This window comes from Oncorhynchus masou, chromosome 13 (genome assembly GCF_036934945.1).
Source record: "Oncorhynchus masou masou isolate Uvic2021 chromosome 13, UVic_Omas_1.1, whole genome shotgun sequence".
Lineage (NCBI taxonomy): Eukaryota > Metazoa > Chordata > Actinopteri > Salmoniformes > Salmonidae > Oncorhynchus > Oncorhynchus masou.
In genome coordinates this window covers 90,456,617-90,472,157 of record NC_088224.1, presented here as the reverse complement: position 1 = coordinate 90,472,157, position 15,541 = coordinate 90,456,617, and the positions used below count along the sequence as shown (strand labels likewise).

Below are 15,541 nucleotides of genomic sequence, written 5' to 3'. Positions count from 1 at the left end.
CTGTTAGCATCTGCAGTGGCCAGTGGAGATAAAGACCCATGGTAGCTGTTAGCATCTGCAGTAGCCAGGGGGGATAAAGACCAATGGTAGCTGTTAGCATCTGCAGTGGACAGTGGAGATAAAGACCCATGGTAGCTGTTAGCATCTGCAGTGGCCAGGGGGGATAAAGACCCATGGTAGCTGTTAGCATCTGCAGTGTGAATGTGAACACGAGGAAACAATCAACTTCATTCAACCCAGTATTTCCTGTTGTAGTAATTCTAACATTTTGATCCTGGTAAATAGCAACCTGATGCCCTTTTAAATGACATGAACTACTAATGAAAAGCCTTTACTACAGGCTATGAAGCAAACAATGCTATGTCGCGGAGGACAGATAGTCTGAGGGCCCTCTCAGTGGTTATAACTAATTGTTTCTCCTTCATTACATATTCAGTAACAGAGCTTGCATTCCCACTTGTGCCCCTGTCTTCACATTGTTCTGCATTCATTGGTCCTTGGCCAGTGTTCCAATCATTGCTGACAGGAAGAGCTCTTAGAAACAATACCATCTACAGAGGCTGAGATGGTAATGAGGGTGGTTGGGGGGGGTTCCACTCACCCTGCTCGTCGAACCCAAACATGTCACCTCTCGGCCGGGTAGAGGAGGAGGTTGGCCCTGGAGGGCCTGGATGTCCCATCTCTCCTGGTCTTCCTCTCTCTCCCATTGGCCCTGGGAATCAGAGGGGGCATATCTTCTCACAACAATAGGCACATATTGTCGTCAGATAAGATAAAGACCTGAACATGCATTGTCTTACATCACTCCTGCGCAATCCTTGCAGGCGGAATCGTCTGACGTAAGACAATCCACAACATATTGGAAAAAACAGAATGAATCTCATACAATCCCATCAGAGTTACATGGGGAATATCAGGATGGATCACCTGTGGGGCCGGTCTGTCCTGGAACCCCTGCCTCGCCAGCTGGGCCTGGAATTCCTGGTGATCCGATTGGCCCCGGTGGTCCTCTTCCTCCTATTGGCCAGAACCAGAACCATGTCTTTAACATGTTGAGAGGAAACCTCCCCAGAGGTGATATATGGCTGTGTGTGTGTGTGTGTGTGTGTGTGTGTGTGTGTGTGTGTGTGTGTGTGTGTGTGTGTGTGTGTGAGAGATGCTGTGGTGTGTTACCTGGTTATAGGTAAGATGGAGGGTGTATAGGGGTGGGGGTTGGTGTGTTACCTGGTTATAGGTAAGATGGAGGGTGTATATGGGTGGGGGTTGGTGTGTTACCTGGTTATAGATAAGTTGGAGGGTGTATAGGGGTGGGGGTTGGTGTTGGTGTGTTACCTGGTTGTAGATAAGATGGAGGGTGTATATGGGTGGTGGTTGGTGTGTTACCTGGTTATAGATAAGATGGAGGGCGTATAGGGGTGGGGGTTGGTGTGTTACCTGGTTATAGATAAGATGGAGGGTATAGGGGTGGGGGTTGGTGTGTTACCTGGTTATAAAGATGGAGGGTGTATAGGGGTGGGGTGGTGGTTGGTTATAGTGTTACCTGGTTATAGATAAGATGGAGGGCGTATAGGGTTGGGGGTTGGTGTGTTACCTGGTTATAGATAAGATGGAGGGTGTATAGGGTTGGGGGTTGGTGTGTTACCTGGTTATAGATAAGATGGAGGGCGTATAGGGGTGGGGGTTGGTGTGTTACCTGGTTATAGATAAGATGGAGGGCGTATAGGGGTGGGGGTTGGTGTGTTACCTGGTTATAGATAAGATGGAGGGCGTATAGAGGTGGTATTGGTGTTGGCGGTTGGGGGTGTTACCTGGGTACAGTTAGAATGGAGGGCATGGGGTGGTATTGGTGTTGGGGGTGTTACCTGGGTACAGGTAGAATGGAGGGCCGATGGGGTTGGGGGTGTTACCCGGGTACAGGTAGAATGGAGGGCATGGGGTGGTGTTGGTGGTGTTACCTGGGTACAAGTAGAATGGAGGGCATGGGGTGGTGTTGGTGTTGGGGGTGTTACCTGGGTACAGGTAGAATGGAGGGCATGGGGTGGTGTTGGTGTTGGGGGTGTTACCTGGGTACAGGTAGAATGGAGGGCATGGGGTGGTGTTGGTGTTGGGGGTGTTACCTGGGTACAGGTAGAATGGAGGGCATGGGGTGGTGTTGGTGTTGGGGGTGTTACCTGGGTACAGGTAGAATGGAGGGCATGGGGTGGTGTTGGTGTTGGGGGTGTTACCTGGGTACAGGTAGAATGGAGGGCATGGGGTGGTGTTGGTGTTGGGGGTGTTACCTGGGTGCAGGTAAGATGGAGGGCCGATGGGGGTGGGGGGTGGGGGGGTGTTACCTGGGTGCAGGTAAGATGGAGGGCCGATGGGGGTGGGGGGGGTGTTACCTGGGTGCAGATAAGATGGAGGGCCGATGGGGGTGGGGGGTGTTACCTGGGTGCAGGTAAGATGGAGGGCCAATGGGGATGGGGGGGGGGGGGGTGTTACCTGGGTGCAGATAAGATGGAGGGCCGATGGGGGTGGGGGTATACATGACGTTGTCACTGGAGCCCTCTGTTGAGTTGTTGAAGGACGGTGAAGGTGAACCTGCTCCCTCTAGCAGCTTAATCTGGAATTACAAAGACCCAGGGTCAGATTAAAAATGATTTATTTTATGTGGTTCTCCGTAGCTCAGTTAGTAGAACATGGCTCTTGCCAGGATTGTGGGTTCGATTCCCAGGACCACTCGTATGTGACATGTAAGCACGCATGACTATGTCGCTTTGGATAGAAGTGTCTGCTAAAAGTTATTATTGATGTTATTATAATATTAGATATACTGATGTGACAGGTAACAGCCATCTTCCTGTGACTCCTTTCATCCTGTCCTTCATTCTTACCTTGGACTCCATGAAGTTCAGTCTGTTGTTTATGTCAGTGAAGCCAGTGCAGTTCATACACTCTGCAACGAGAGAGAGAGGAGAGATGCGAGATGAGAGACAAGAGAGACAAGAGAGAGAGAGAGGAGAGAGAGAGGAGAGATGAGAGACAAGAGAGAGAGAGAGGAGAGAGAGAGGAGAGACGAGAGATGAGAGACAAGAGAGAGAGAGAGGAGAGACGAGAGATGAGAGACAAGAGAGAGAGAGGAGAGAGAGAGGAGAGATGAGAGACAAGAGAGAGAGAGAGAGAGAGGAGAGACGAGAGATGAGAGACAAGAGAGAGAGAGAGGAGAGACGAGAGATGAGAGACAAGAGAGAGAGAGGAGAGAGGAGAAAGAGAGGAGAGACGAGAGATGAGAGACAAGAGAGAGAGAGGAGAGAGGAGAGATGAGAGACAAGAGAGAGAGGAGTAACGAGAGATAGAGGAGAGACGAGAGGAGAGACAAGAGAGAGGAGAGACAGAGGAGAGATGAGAGAGGAGAGAGGAGAGACGAGAGAGAGGAGAGATGAAAGAGAGAGACGAGGAGAGACAGAGAGAGAGAGAGAGGAGTAGAGGAGAGACAAGAGAGAGGAGAGACAAGAGAGGAGGAGAGACAAGAGAGAGGAGAGACAGAGAGACAAGAGAGAGATGAGAGATAGAGGAGAGACGAGAGGAGAGACAAGAGAGAGGAGAGACAGAGGAGAGATGAGAGAGGAGAGAGGAGAGACGAGAGAGAGGAGAGATGAAAGAGGAGAGGAGAGACAAGAGAGAGAGGAGAGACGAGAGAGAGAGGAGAGAGAGGAGAGACGAGTGGAGAGACAAGAGAGAGAGGAGAGACAAGAGAGAGAGTAGAGAGAGGAGAGACGAGAGATGAGAGACAAGAGAGAGGAGAGACAAGAGAGAGAGGAGAGATGAGAGAGGAGAGACGAGAGGAGAGACAAGAGAGAGAGAGGAGATATGAGAGGAGAGACGAGAGACGAGAGGAGAGATGAGAGAGAGACGAGAGACGAGAGGGTTAAAGGTGAGAGGAGATCACACACACACACAGGCCTTCTCCTGGGAAGCCGAAAGGCATATAAAAGAACAGTAGCCGTAAAACAATATCCAGTAATTTATTAGCTATTCTTAAATATTTTCTTCATTAAATCATGTCAGACAAACTAAACAGTGACCTCTTGTCATCTTTCTCTCTGTCTCTCCAACACACGCACACGCACACACACACACACACACACACACACACACACACACACACACACACACACACACACACACACACACACACACACACACACACACACACACACACACACACACAGCTCAGATTGTTTTCAGTCTACCCATTTGCAGTGCCCCTCTGTATGGCCAGCCTTTCTCCAGCAACATGAAGGGGTATGAGGGTCTAGGACAGACTTTCTCCAGCAACATGAAGGGGTATGAGGGTCTAGGACAGACTTTCTCCAGCAACATGAAGGGGTATGAGGGTCTAGGACAGACTTTCTCCAGCAACATAAAGGGGTATGAGGGTCTAGGACAGCCTTTCTCCAGCAACATAAAGGGGTATGAGGGTCTAGGCCAGATTTTCTCCAGCAACATGAAGGGGAATGATGGTCTTGGACAGACTTTCTCCAGCAACATAAAGGGGTATGAGAGTCTAGGACAGACTTTCTCCAGCAACATGAAGGGGTATGAGGGTCTAGGACAGACTTTCTCCAGCAACATAAAGGGGTATGAGGGTCTAGGACAGACTTTCTCAAGCAACATAAAGGGGTATGAGAGTCTAGGACAGACTTTCTCCAGCAACATGAAGGGGTATGAATTAATCCAATAGGTTTAATTGGCATCCAATGGTTTAAGAGAGAAAACCCAGGTCAAGATCATATCAACTAATCTACTGGTTGCCACAATGGGGTCATCAAGGCACCACTTGTATAAGAATCCGGTCACCTCTGGGTAAACGAGACGATATGCGCGGAAGAACACTGGTCAAGTAAATAGAACGTTTCAAATAGAAAGTTATGATCTAGAAAAGTCAATAACAGAAGTGTTCCGGAATGTTCCCCATTCCACAGACACATCTGACCACACTGGCCACACAAACCTAATGATGTAGAATGCCATAGCCATGGACAACTAGCAGTCATAAATAACTAGTCATTGCAACAACAAAAATGAGCTAAACGGTTCTGGCTTCCCTACATCATGATTTAACCACAATACAGTGGCAGACATTGAGGTTTCTGTGTTAAAATAGGACAGACAGGGTTTGGGTGTGTCGGTGTGTGTTTTTTCCTCCAAGGTATTTATTTACCATTAGTATAAGCGTACATGAATGCATCCACAAACAGAAGCAACGATCAAGGGCTCAACCAAACACATTCCTCCGTAATTCATCAGCCCACACACTCAGTACTGTTATCTGCCCACACACTCAGTACTGTTATCTGCCCACACACTCAGTACTGTTTATCAAGCCACTTCAGTGAGACCAAAAATAACCAAATGATCTTCTTTTGATAAGAGTAATATCCCTGAGAATCAGTACAGTAGGGGGTGATGTATGTACCGAGTGATGTGGGCTGTACAAGGTACAATGTAGGGTGGTTTGGTTACAGCACTGAACTGAAATGACCCTCTATCCCTCTCTGTTCCGAACAAAGGGTTTGGGATCATAAACACGCGCCACAGAGACAAGTCATTATGTCTTAAACATGAGCCTGGAGTGATCTACACCAACACCAATGTGCAGAGGTGGCAGGGTTCTGTTTGGGAGGGAATGTAAGGTTCCGTTGTATGAAAGCTAACACAGTACTTACAGTGGAACTACAATCGACAGGGGACATATACCACGACAACATGACAACATAAAGATATGGAGTCTCATAATGATACCATGACAACATAAAGATATGGTGTCTCATAATGATACCATGACAACATAAAGATATGGAGTCTCATAATGATACCATGACAACATAAAGATATGGAGTCTCATAATGATACCACAACAACATAAAGATATGGAGTCTCATAATGATACCAAGACAACATAAAGATATGGAGTCTCATAATGATACCATGACAACATAAAGATATGGAGTCTCATAATGATACCAACATAAAGATGAGTCTCAAATGATACATAAAGATATGGAGTCTCATAATGATACCATGACAACATAAAGATATGGAGTCTCATAATGATACCATGACAACATAAAGATATGGAGTCTCATCTCATAATGATACCATGACAACATAAAGATATGGAGTCTCATAATGATACCATGACAACATAAAGATATGGAGTCTCATAATGATACCATGACAACATAAAGATATGGAGTCTCATAATGATACCATGACAACATAAAGATATGGAGTCTCATAATGATACCATGACAACATAAAGATATGGAGTCTCAGATACCATGACAACATAATATGATACATAATGATACCATGACAACATAAAGATATGGAGTCTCATAATGATACCATGACAACATAAAGATATGGAGTCTCATAATGATACCATGACAACATAAAGATATGGAGTCTCATAATGATACCATGACAACATAAAGATATGGAGTCTCATAATGATACCATGACAACATAAAGATATGGAGTCTCATAATGATACCATGACAACATAAAGATATGGAGTCTCATAATGATACCATGACAACATAAAGATATGACAACATAAAGATATGGAGTCTCATAATGATACCATGACAACATAAAGATATGGAGTCTCATAATGATACCATGACAACATAAAGATATGGAGTCTCATAATGATACCATGACAACATAAAGATATGGAGTCTCATAATGATACCACAAAAACATAAAGATATAGAGTCACATAATGACACCCAACATCCCAACCTGAGGTCAAACCCTACATCTCAACCTGAGGTCAAACCCTACATCCCAACCTGAGATCAAACCCTACATCCCAACCTGAGGTCAAACTCAACAACCCAACCTGAGGTCAAACTCAACAACCCAACCTGAGGTCAAACTCAACAACCCAACCTGAGGTCAAACCCTACATCCCAACCTGAGGTCAAACCCTACATCCCAACCTGAGGTCAAACCCTACATCCCAACCTGAGGTCAAACCCTACATCCCAACCTGAGCACTCTGTTCTGCCACCTCTGGTCTCTTGTCCCACCTCCCCCCTAGAGGAGGGCAGCTCCCGCTCAGCCCAGTCAAAGCCCTTCTCTGTCCTGACACCACCATGGTGGAACCAGCTTCCCCCTGAAGTCAGACAGGAGTCCCTGCCCAACTTTCCAAAATGGCAAATTAAGATCCTACATCTCTATATAATTACTGAATTACTAAACATGTCTCTTATTCAATTTGATGTAAATGAGTTTAAAGACATATAGTTGAAGGGTCAGACTGTAACAGATCATCATAGTTCCTCAAATACCTGACTGGTTGAGTCAGACAACAGAGAGAGTCTGGAATGCACTACACACACACACACACACACACACACACACACACAGTTGTGGAAAGTATTTCCGTGGAGCATTTCTTGTTGCATAAATAGGCTCTTGTTGTACATCATTTTTTAACAGCTTTATGTTTGACAGACATTCAGCCCATAATGCATTGCAGATACCTAACTATAGAAGTAAGGCTTCCCGAGTGGAGATCCCACTTGAGATCCTGGTTCGAGTCCAGGCTCTGTCGCAGCCGGCCGCGACCTGGAGGCCCATGGGGCGGCGTACATTTGGTCCAGCGTCGTCTGGGTTAGGGGAGGGTTTGGCCGGCAGGGATGTCCTTGTTCCATCGCGCTTTAAAGACTCCTGTGGCGAGCCGGGCGCAGTGCACGCTGACATGGTGGCCAGGTGTATGGTGTTTCCTCCGACACATTGGTGTGGCTGGCTTCCGGGTTAAGTGGGCATTGTGTCAAGAAGCAGTGAGGCTTGGTTGGGTTGTGTTTCGGAGGATGCACGGCTCTCGACTTTCGACCTCTCCTGAGTCCGTACGGGAGTTGCAGCGATCGGACAAGACTGTAACTAACAATTGGGGATTAAAAAGAGAAGTAGGAATAGAGAAACATGCTCAATAAAATAGGCCTAATGACATCAAGGTAAAAATAATCTCACCCTTAGCATCACTTAGCGCATCACTTAGCGCATCACTTAGCGCATCACTTAGCGCATCACTTAGCGCATCACTTAGCGCATCACTTAGCGCATCACTTAGCACATCACTTAGCACATCACTTAGCACATCACTTAGCACATCACTTAGCATCACTTAGCATCACTTAGCATCACTTAGCATCACTTAGCATCACTTAGCATCACTTAGCATCACTTAGGTCCTTTAAGTAATATCTACACTAAACACATACTCTATAATGTAGTTACACAGACATTTCTTTACTAATTATAACGCAGACCTTTTATTTGCAGTCATTGTATTTCCCATCCTCTCTGCTAAGATAAACCCCTGCATGTGTGTGCATGTGTGTGTGTGTGTGTGTGTGCGTGCGTGCGTGCGTGCACAGTGGAACATCCTCATTGCTTAGGCACGCAGCCCACAACAGAGACATGCACAGGAAGGAGAATGCTGTCATTTATCCAAAATACACAGCAGGGTGGGCAGTGTGTGTGTGTGTGTCTATCTAGTGTGGTGTCATAGACAGTCTCCCAGGGCTGGCCATTTCCCAGCAGTCTGTGCTGTATCTGCCCAGGACCAGCGTGTGGTCGGCCATCGATGGCAACCGGAGCGGGAGGCGCTGAACGCTCTGTGCCCAAACCAGGATACCAAGGATGCCCAGCTCTCCCCAGCAGGACCAGATGGAATTTCTCATCCCCAGCCTACTGACCGCTCACAACCAAACTTAGGCTCAATAACAGTGTTCTGCAATTTTTGTCCTGATGACTCACAGTGTGCAGTAGCTTTTGTTCCCGCACATGACTAACAAAGATAATTCAATAAATAAACTGATCTCCAAGCGCTTGATTGGTTGAGTCAAGTGTGCTCGTGGTATGGCAATCTCTCGTGGGCAGACTGTGTAAATATAAATGGTACTGTAGATCTATGATAGATCTAGATTCTATGGAAAGATCTAGATTCTATGGGTACAGATAGCTAACGAGCAGCACTTGTGTTATTTCTGTTGTCACTGGTAATTTGGACGAATTATGATTTCGCAGGTTATAGCATCTTTAGAATTACGGAAAGTGGGAGGGGACATTCGGCCCATAGACTTGCCCGTAAAGAGAGAGAGAGAGGTGGGGGGGGGGTAGCCCCTCATTCTGGTTGTAGCATCTCTTCTCTTAACAGGTATTGACCAATAACTTAATCGAGCAGCTTTCCAATTACATTAGATTTCAATTGTAGGTTACCTGAGATTAGTACAGTATAATGTTGCGTCTAGGAGCAGCAGGTAGCCTAGTGGTTAGAGGAGGCAGGTAGCCTAGTGGTTAGAGGAGAAAGGTAGCCTAGTGGTTAGAGACAGGTAGCCTAGTGGTTAGAGACAGGTAGCCTAGTGGTTAGAGGAGGAAGGTAGCCTAGTGGTTAGAGGCAGGTAGCCTAGTGGTTAGAGGAGGCAGGTAGCCTAGTGGTTAGAGGAGGCAGGTAGCCTAGTGGTTAGAGGAGGCAGGTAGCCTAGTGGTTAGAGACAGGTAGCCTAGTGGTTAGAGGAGGAAGGTAGCCTAGTGGTTAGAGGCAGGTAGCCTAGTGGTTAGAGGAGGCAGGTAGCCTAGTGGTTAGAGGAGGAAGGTAGCCTAGTGGTTAGAGGAGGCAGGTAGCCTAGTGGTTAGAGGAGGAAGGTAGCCTAGTGGTTAGACGAGGAAGGTAGCCTAGTGGTTAGAGGAGGAAGGTAGCCTAGTGGTTAGAGGAGGAAGGTAGCCTAGTGGTTAGAGGAGGAAGGTAGCCTAGTGGTTAGAGACAGGTAGCCTAGTGGTTAGAGGCAGGTAGCCTAGTGGTTAGAGGAGGCAGGTAGCCTAGTGGTTAGAGGAGGACGGTAGCCTAGTGGTTAGAGGAGGAAGGTAGCCTAGTGGTTAGAGGAGGCAGGTAGCCTAGTGGTTAGAGGAGGAAGGTAGCCTAGTGGTTAGAGGAGGCAGGTAGCCTAGTGGTTAGAGGAGGAAGGTAGCCCAGTGGTTAGAGGAGGCAGGTAGCCTAGTGGTTAGAGGAGGCAGGTAGACTAGTGGTTAGAGGAGGCAGGTAGCCTAGTGGTTAGAGGAGGAAGGGAGCCTAGTGGTTAGAGGAGGCAGGTAGCCTAGTGGATAGAGGAGGAAGGTAGCCTAGTGGTTAGAGGAGGAAGGTAGCCTAGTGGTTAGAGGAGGAAGGTAGCCTATTGGTTAGAGGAGGAAGGTAGCCTAGTGGTTAGAGGAGATATTTAGGTAGCCTAGTGGTTAGAGGCAGGTAGCCTAGTGGTTAGAGGAGGCAGGTAGCCTAGTGGTTAGAGGCAGGTAGCCTAGTGGTTAGAGGAGGCAGGTAGCCTAGTGGTTAGAGGAGGCAGGTAGCCTAGTGGTTAGAGGCAGGTAGCCTCGTGGTTAGAGGAGGAAGGGAGCCTAGTGGTTAGAGGCAGGTACCCTATTGGTTAGAGGCAGGTAGCCTAGTGGTTAGAGGCAGGTAGCCTAGTGGTTAGAGGATGCAGGTAGTCTAGTGGTTAGAGGAGGAAGGTAGCCTAGTGGTTAGAGGAGGAAGGTAGCCTAGTGGTTAGATGAGGCAGGTAGCCTAGTGGTTAGAAGCTGGTAGTCTAGTGGTTAGAGGCAGGTAGTCTAGTGGTTAGCGGAAGGTAGTCTAGTGGTTAGAGGAAGGTAGCCTAGTGGTTAGAGGAGGCAGGTAGTCTAGTGGTTAGAGGAGGAAGGTAGTCTAGTGGTTAGAGGCAGGTAGTCTAGTGGTTAGAGGAGGCAGGTAGTCTAGTGGTTAGAGGAGGAAGGTAGTCTAGTGGTCAGAGGAAGGTAGCTTAGTGGTTAGAGGAGGCAGGTAGTCTAGTGGTTAGAGGAGGAAGGTAGTCTAGTGGTTAGAGGAAGGTAGCCTAGTGGTTAGAGGCAGGTAGCCTAGTGGTTAGAGGAGGCAGGTAGTCTAGTGGTTAGAGGAGGCAGGTAGCCTAGTGGTTAGAGGACCAAAGCCACCCACTTGGTTTAATCAACGTTGTTTCCAACGTCAACACAACACGTCAACATCACGTCAAATCAATGTGTAAAACTGATTAGATTTGCATACAGTCATCAACATAAGGGAATTTAGTATCTTTTCACGCAACTTTTAACCTAAATCCAATGACGTGGTAAAATGTTTTCTTGATTTTACATTGAATTCACGTTTGCAACCTGTCACGCATGTTCCTGCTCTCCCTCGCCGATGCTCCCGCTCTCCCTCGCCGATAATCCCGCTCTCCCTCGACGATGCTCCCGCTCTCCCTCGCCGATGCTCCCGCTCTCCCTCGCCGATGCTCCCGCTCTCCCTCGCCGATGCTCCCGCTCTCCCTCGCCGATGCTCCCGCTCTCCCTCGCCGATGCTCCCGCTCTCCCTCGCCGATGCTCCCGCTCTCCCTCGCCGATAATCCCGCTCTCCCTCGCCGATGCTCCCACTCTCCTCGACGATGTTCCCGCTCTCCCACTCGCCGATGCTCCCGCTCTCCCTCGCCGATGCTTCCGCTCGCCGATGCTCCCGCTCTCCCTCGCCGATGCTCCCGCTCTCCTCGCCGATGCTCCCGCTCTCCTCGCCAATGCTCCCGCTCTCCCTCGCCAATGTTCCCGCTCTCCCTCGCCGATGCTCCCGCTCTCCCTCGCCGATGTTCCCGCTCTCACTCGCCGATGCTCCCGCTCTCCCTCGCCCGATGCTACCGCTCTCCCTCGCCGATGTTCCCGCTCTCCCTTGCCGATGTTCCCGCTCTCCCTCCCCGATGCTCCCGCTCTCCCTCCAGGATGTTCTCGCTCTCCCTCGCCGATGCTCCCGCTCTCCCTCATCCCTCGCCGATGCTCCCGCTCTCCCTCGCCGATGTTCCCGCTCTCCCTCGCCGATGTTCCCGCCAACCCTCGCCGATGCTCCCGCCCTCCCTCGCCGATGTTCCCGCTCTCCCTCGCCGATGCTCCCGCTCTCCCTCGTCCCTCGACGATGTTCCCGCTCTCCCTCGCCGATGTTCCCGCTCTCCCTCGCCGATGTTCCCGCTCTCCTCGCCGATGCTCCCGCTCTCCCTCGTCCCTCGCCGATGTTCCCGCTCTCCCTCGCCGATGTTCCCGCTCTCCTCGCCGATGCTCCCGCTCTCCCTCGCCGATGCTCCCGCTCTCCCTCGCCGATGCTCCCGCTCTCCCTCGCCGATGCTCCCGCTCTCCCTCGCCGATGCCCCCGCTCTCCCTCGCCGATGTTCCCGCTCTCCCTCGCCGATGTTCCCGCTCTCACTCGCCGATGCTTCCGCTCTCCCTCGCAGATAATCCGCTCTCCCTCGCCGATGCTCCCGCTCTCCCTCGCCGATGCTCCCGCTCTCCCTCGCCGATGCTCCCGCTCTCCCTCGCCGATGTTCCCGCTCTCACTCGCCGATGCTCCCGCTCTCCCTCGCCGATGCTACCGCTCTCCCTCGCCGATGTTCCCGCTCTCCCTTGCCGATGTTCCCGCTCTCCCTCCCCGATGCTCCCGCTCTCCCTCCAGGATGTTCTCGCTCTCCCTCGCCGATGCTCCCGCTCTCCCTCGTCCTCGCCGATGCTCCCGCTCTCCCTCGCCGATGTTCCCGCTCTCCCTCGCCGATGTTCCCGCCCTCCCTCGCTGATGCTCCCGCTCTCCCTCGCCGATGCTCCCGCTCTCCCTCGCCGATGCTCCCGCTCTCCCTCGCCGATGCTCCCGCTCTCCCTCGCCGATGCTCCCGCTCTCCCTCGCAGATGCTCCCGCTCTCCCTCGCAGATGCTCCCGCTCTCCCTCGCCGATGTTCCCGCTCTCCCTCGCCGATGCTCCCGCTCTCCCTCGCCGATTCTCCCTCTCTCCATCGCCGATTCTACCCCTCTCGTTCCCCGATGCTTCCGCTCTCCCTCGCCAATGTTTCCGCTCTCCCTCCCCGATGCTCCCGCTCTCCCTCCAGGATGTTCTCGCTCTCCCTCGCCGATGCTCCCGCTCTCCCTCGTCCCTCGCCGATGCTCCCGCTCTCCCTCGCCGATGTTCCCGCTCTCCCTCGCCGATGTTCCCGCCCTCCCTCGCCGATGCTCCCGCTCTCCCTCGCCGATGCTCCCGCTCTCCCTCGCCGATGCTCCCGCTCTCCCTCGCCGATGCTCCCGCTCTCCCTCGCCGATGCTCCCGCTCTCCCTCGCCGATGCTCCGCTCTCCCTCGCCGATGCTCCCGCTCTCCTCGCCCGATGTTCCCGCTCTCCCTCGCCCGATGCTCCCGCTCTCCTCGCCCGATTCTCCCGCTCTCGTTCCCCGATTCTCCCGCTCTCGTTCCCCGATGCTTCCGCTCTCCCTCGCCAATGTTTCCGCTCTCCCTCGCCGATGCTCCCGCTCTCCCTCGTCCCTCGCCAATGCTCCCACTCTCCATCGCCGATGTTCCCGCCCTCCCTCGCCAATGCTCCCGCCCTCCCTCGCCGATGTTCCCGCTCTCCCTCGCCGATGTTCCCTCTCTCCCTCGCCGATGCTCCCGCTCTCCCTCGCGATGCTCCCGCTCTCCCTCGCCGATGCTCCCGCTCTCCCTCGCCGATGCTCCCGCTCTCCCTCGCCGATGCTCCCGCTCTCACTCGCCGATGTTCCCGCTCTCCCTCGCCGATGTTCCCGCTCTCCCTCGCCGATGTTCCCGCTCTCCTCGCCGATGTTCCCGCTCTCCCTCGCCCGATGTTCCCGCTCTCCCTCGCCGATGCTCCCGCTCTCCCTCGCCGATGCTCCCGCTCTCCCTCGCCGATGCTCCCGCTCTCCCTCGCCGATGTTCCCGCTCTCCCTCACCGATGTTCCCGCTCTCCCTCACCGATGTTCCCGCTCTCACTCGCCGATGCTCCCGCTCTCCCTCGCCGATGCTACCGCTCTGCCTCGCCGATGTTCCCGCTCTCCCTCGCCGATGTTCCCGCTCTCCCTCCCCGATGCTCCCGCTCTCCCTCCAGGATGTTCTCGCTCTCCCTCGCCGATGCTCCCGCTCTCCCTCGCCGATGCTCCCGCTCTCCCTCGCCGATGCTCCCGCTCTCCCTCGCCGATGTTCCCGCTCTCCTCGCCGATGTTCCCGCTCTCCCTCGCCGATGTTCCCGCTCTCACTCGCCGATGCTCCCGCTCTCCCTCGCCGATGCTACCGCTCTGCCTCGCCGATGTTCCCGCTCTCCCTCGCCGATGTTCCCGCTCTCCCTCCCCGATGCTCCCGCTCTCCCTCCAGGATGTTCTCGCTCTCCCTCGCCGATGCTCCCGCTCTCCCTCATCCCTCGCCGATGCTCCCGCTCTCCCTCGCCGATGTTCCCGCCATCCCTCGCAGATGCTCCCGCTCTCCCTCGCCGATGTTCCCGCTCTCCCTCGCCGATACTCCCGCTCCCCCTCGCCGATGTTCCCGCTTTCCCTCGCCGATGCTCCCGCTCTCCCTCGCCGATGCTCCCGCTCTCCCTCGCCGATGTTCCCGCTCTCCCTCGCCGATGTTCCCGCTCTCCCTCGCCGATGTTCCCGCTCTCCCTCGTCCCTCGCCGATGCTCCCGCTCTCCCTCGCCGATGTTCCCGCTCTCCCTCGCCGATGTTCCCGCTCTCCCTCGCCGATGTTCCCGCTCTCCCTCGCCGATGTTCCCGCTCTCCCTCGCCGATGCTCCCGCTCTCCCTCGCCGATGCTCCCGCTCTCCCTCGTCCCTCGCCGATGCTCCCGCTCTCCCTCGCCGATGCTCCCGCTCTCCCTCGCCGATGTTCCCGCTCTCCCTCGCCGATGCTCCCGCTCTCCATCGCCGATGTTCCCGCTCTCCCTCGCAGATGTTCCCGCTCTCCCTCGGCGATGTTCCCGCTCTCCCTCGCCGATGTTCCCGCTCTCCCTCGCAGATGCTCCCGCTCTCCCTCGCCGATGCTCCCGCTCTCCCTCGCCGATTCTCCCGCTCTCCCTCCCCGATGCTTCCGCTCTCCCTCGCCAATGTTCCCGCTCTCCCTCGCCGATGCTCCCGCTCTCCCTCGTCCCTCACCGATGCTCCCACTCTCCCTCGCCGATGCTCCCGCTCTCCCTCGCCTATGTTCCCGCCCTCCCTCGCCGATGCTCCCGCTCTCCCTCGCCGATGCTCCCGCTCTCCCTCGCCGATGCTCCCGCTCTCCCTCGCCGATGTTCCCGCTCTCCCTCGCCCGATGTTCCCGCTCTCCCTCGCCGATGCTCCCGCTCTCCCTCGCCGATGCTCCCGCTCTCCCTCGCCGATGCTTCCGCTCTCCCTCGCCGATGCTCCCGCTCTCCCTCGGATGTTCCCGCTCTCCCCCGCCGATGCTCCCGCTCTCCCCGCCCGATGCTCCCGCTCTCCTCGCCGATGCTCCCGCTCTCCCTCGCCCGATGCTCCCGCTCTCCCCGCCGATGCTCCCGCTCTCCTCGCCGATGCTCCCGCTCTCCCTCGCCGATGCTCCCGCTCTCCCCCGCCGATGCTCCCGCTCTCCCCCGCCGATGCTCCCGCTCTCCCTCGCCGATGCTCCCGCTCTCCCTCGCCGATGCTCCCGCTCTCCCCCGCCGATGCTCCCGCTCTCCCTCGC

The 15,541-nt window shown here is 53.4% G+C and overlaps 1 protein-coding gene across 1 annotated transcript in view; it reads right to left on the bottom strand.

Annotated features, from left to right (window-relative positions):
• LOC135553475 (collagen alpha-1(XXVI) chain-like) overlaps positions 1–15,541 on the bottom strand; it is a gene marked incomplete at its 5' end in the record, with an annotated part of 53,414 nt that overhangs the window by 13,736 nt on the left and 24,137 nt on the right. The window contains 4 exons of the mRNA XM_064985581.1: positions 602–712; positions 928–1,017; positions 2,482–2,602; positions 2,874–2,935. Coding sequence (XP_064841653.1) covers positions 602–712; positions 928–1,017; positions 2,482–2,602; positions 2,874–2,935 — 384 coding nt within the window. The remainder of the gene's footprint in view (positions 1–601; positions 713–927; positions 1,018–2,481; positions 2,603–2,873; positions 2,936–15,541) is intronic.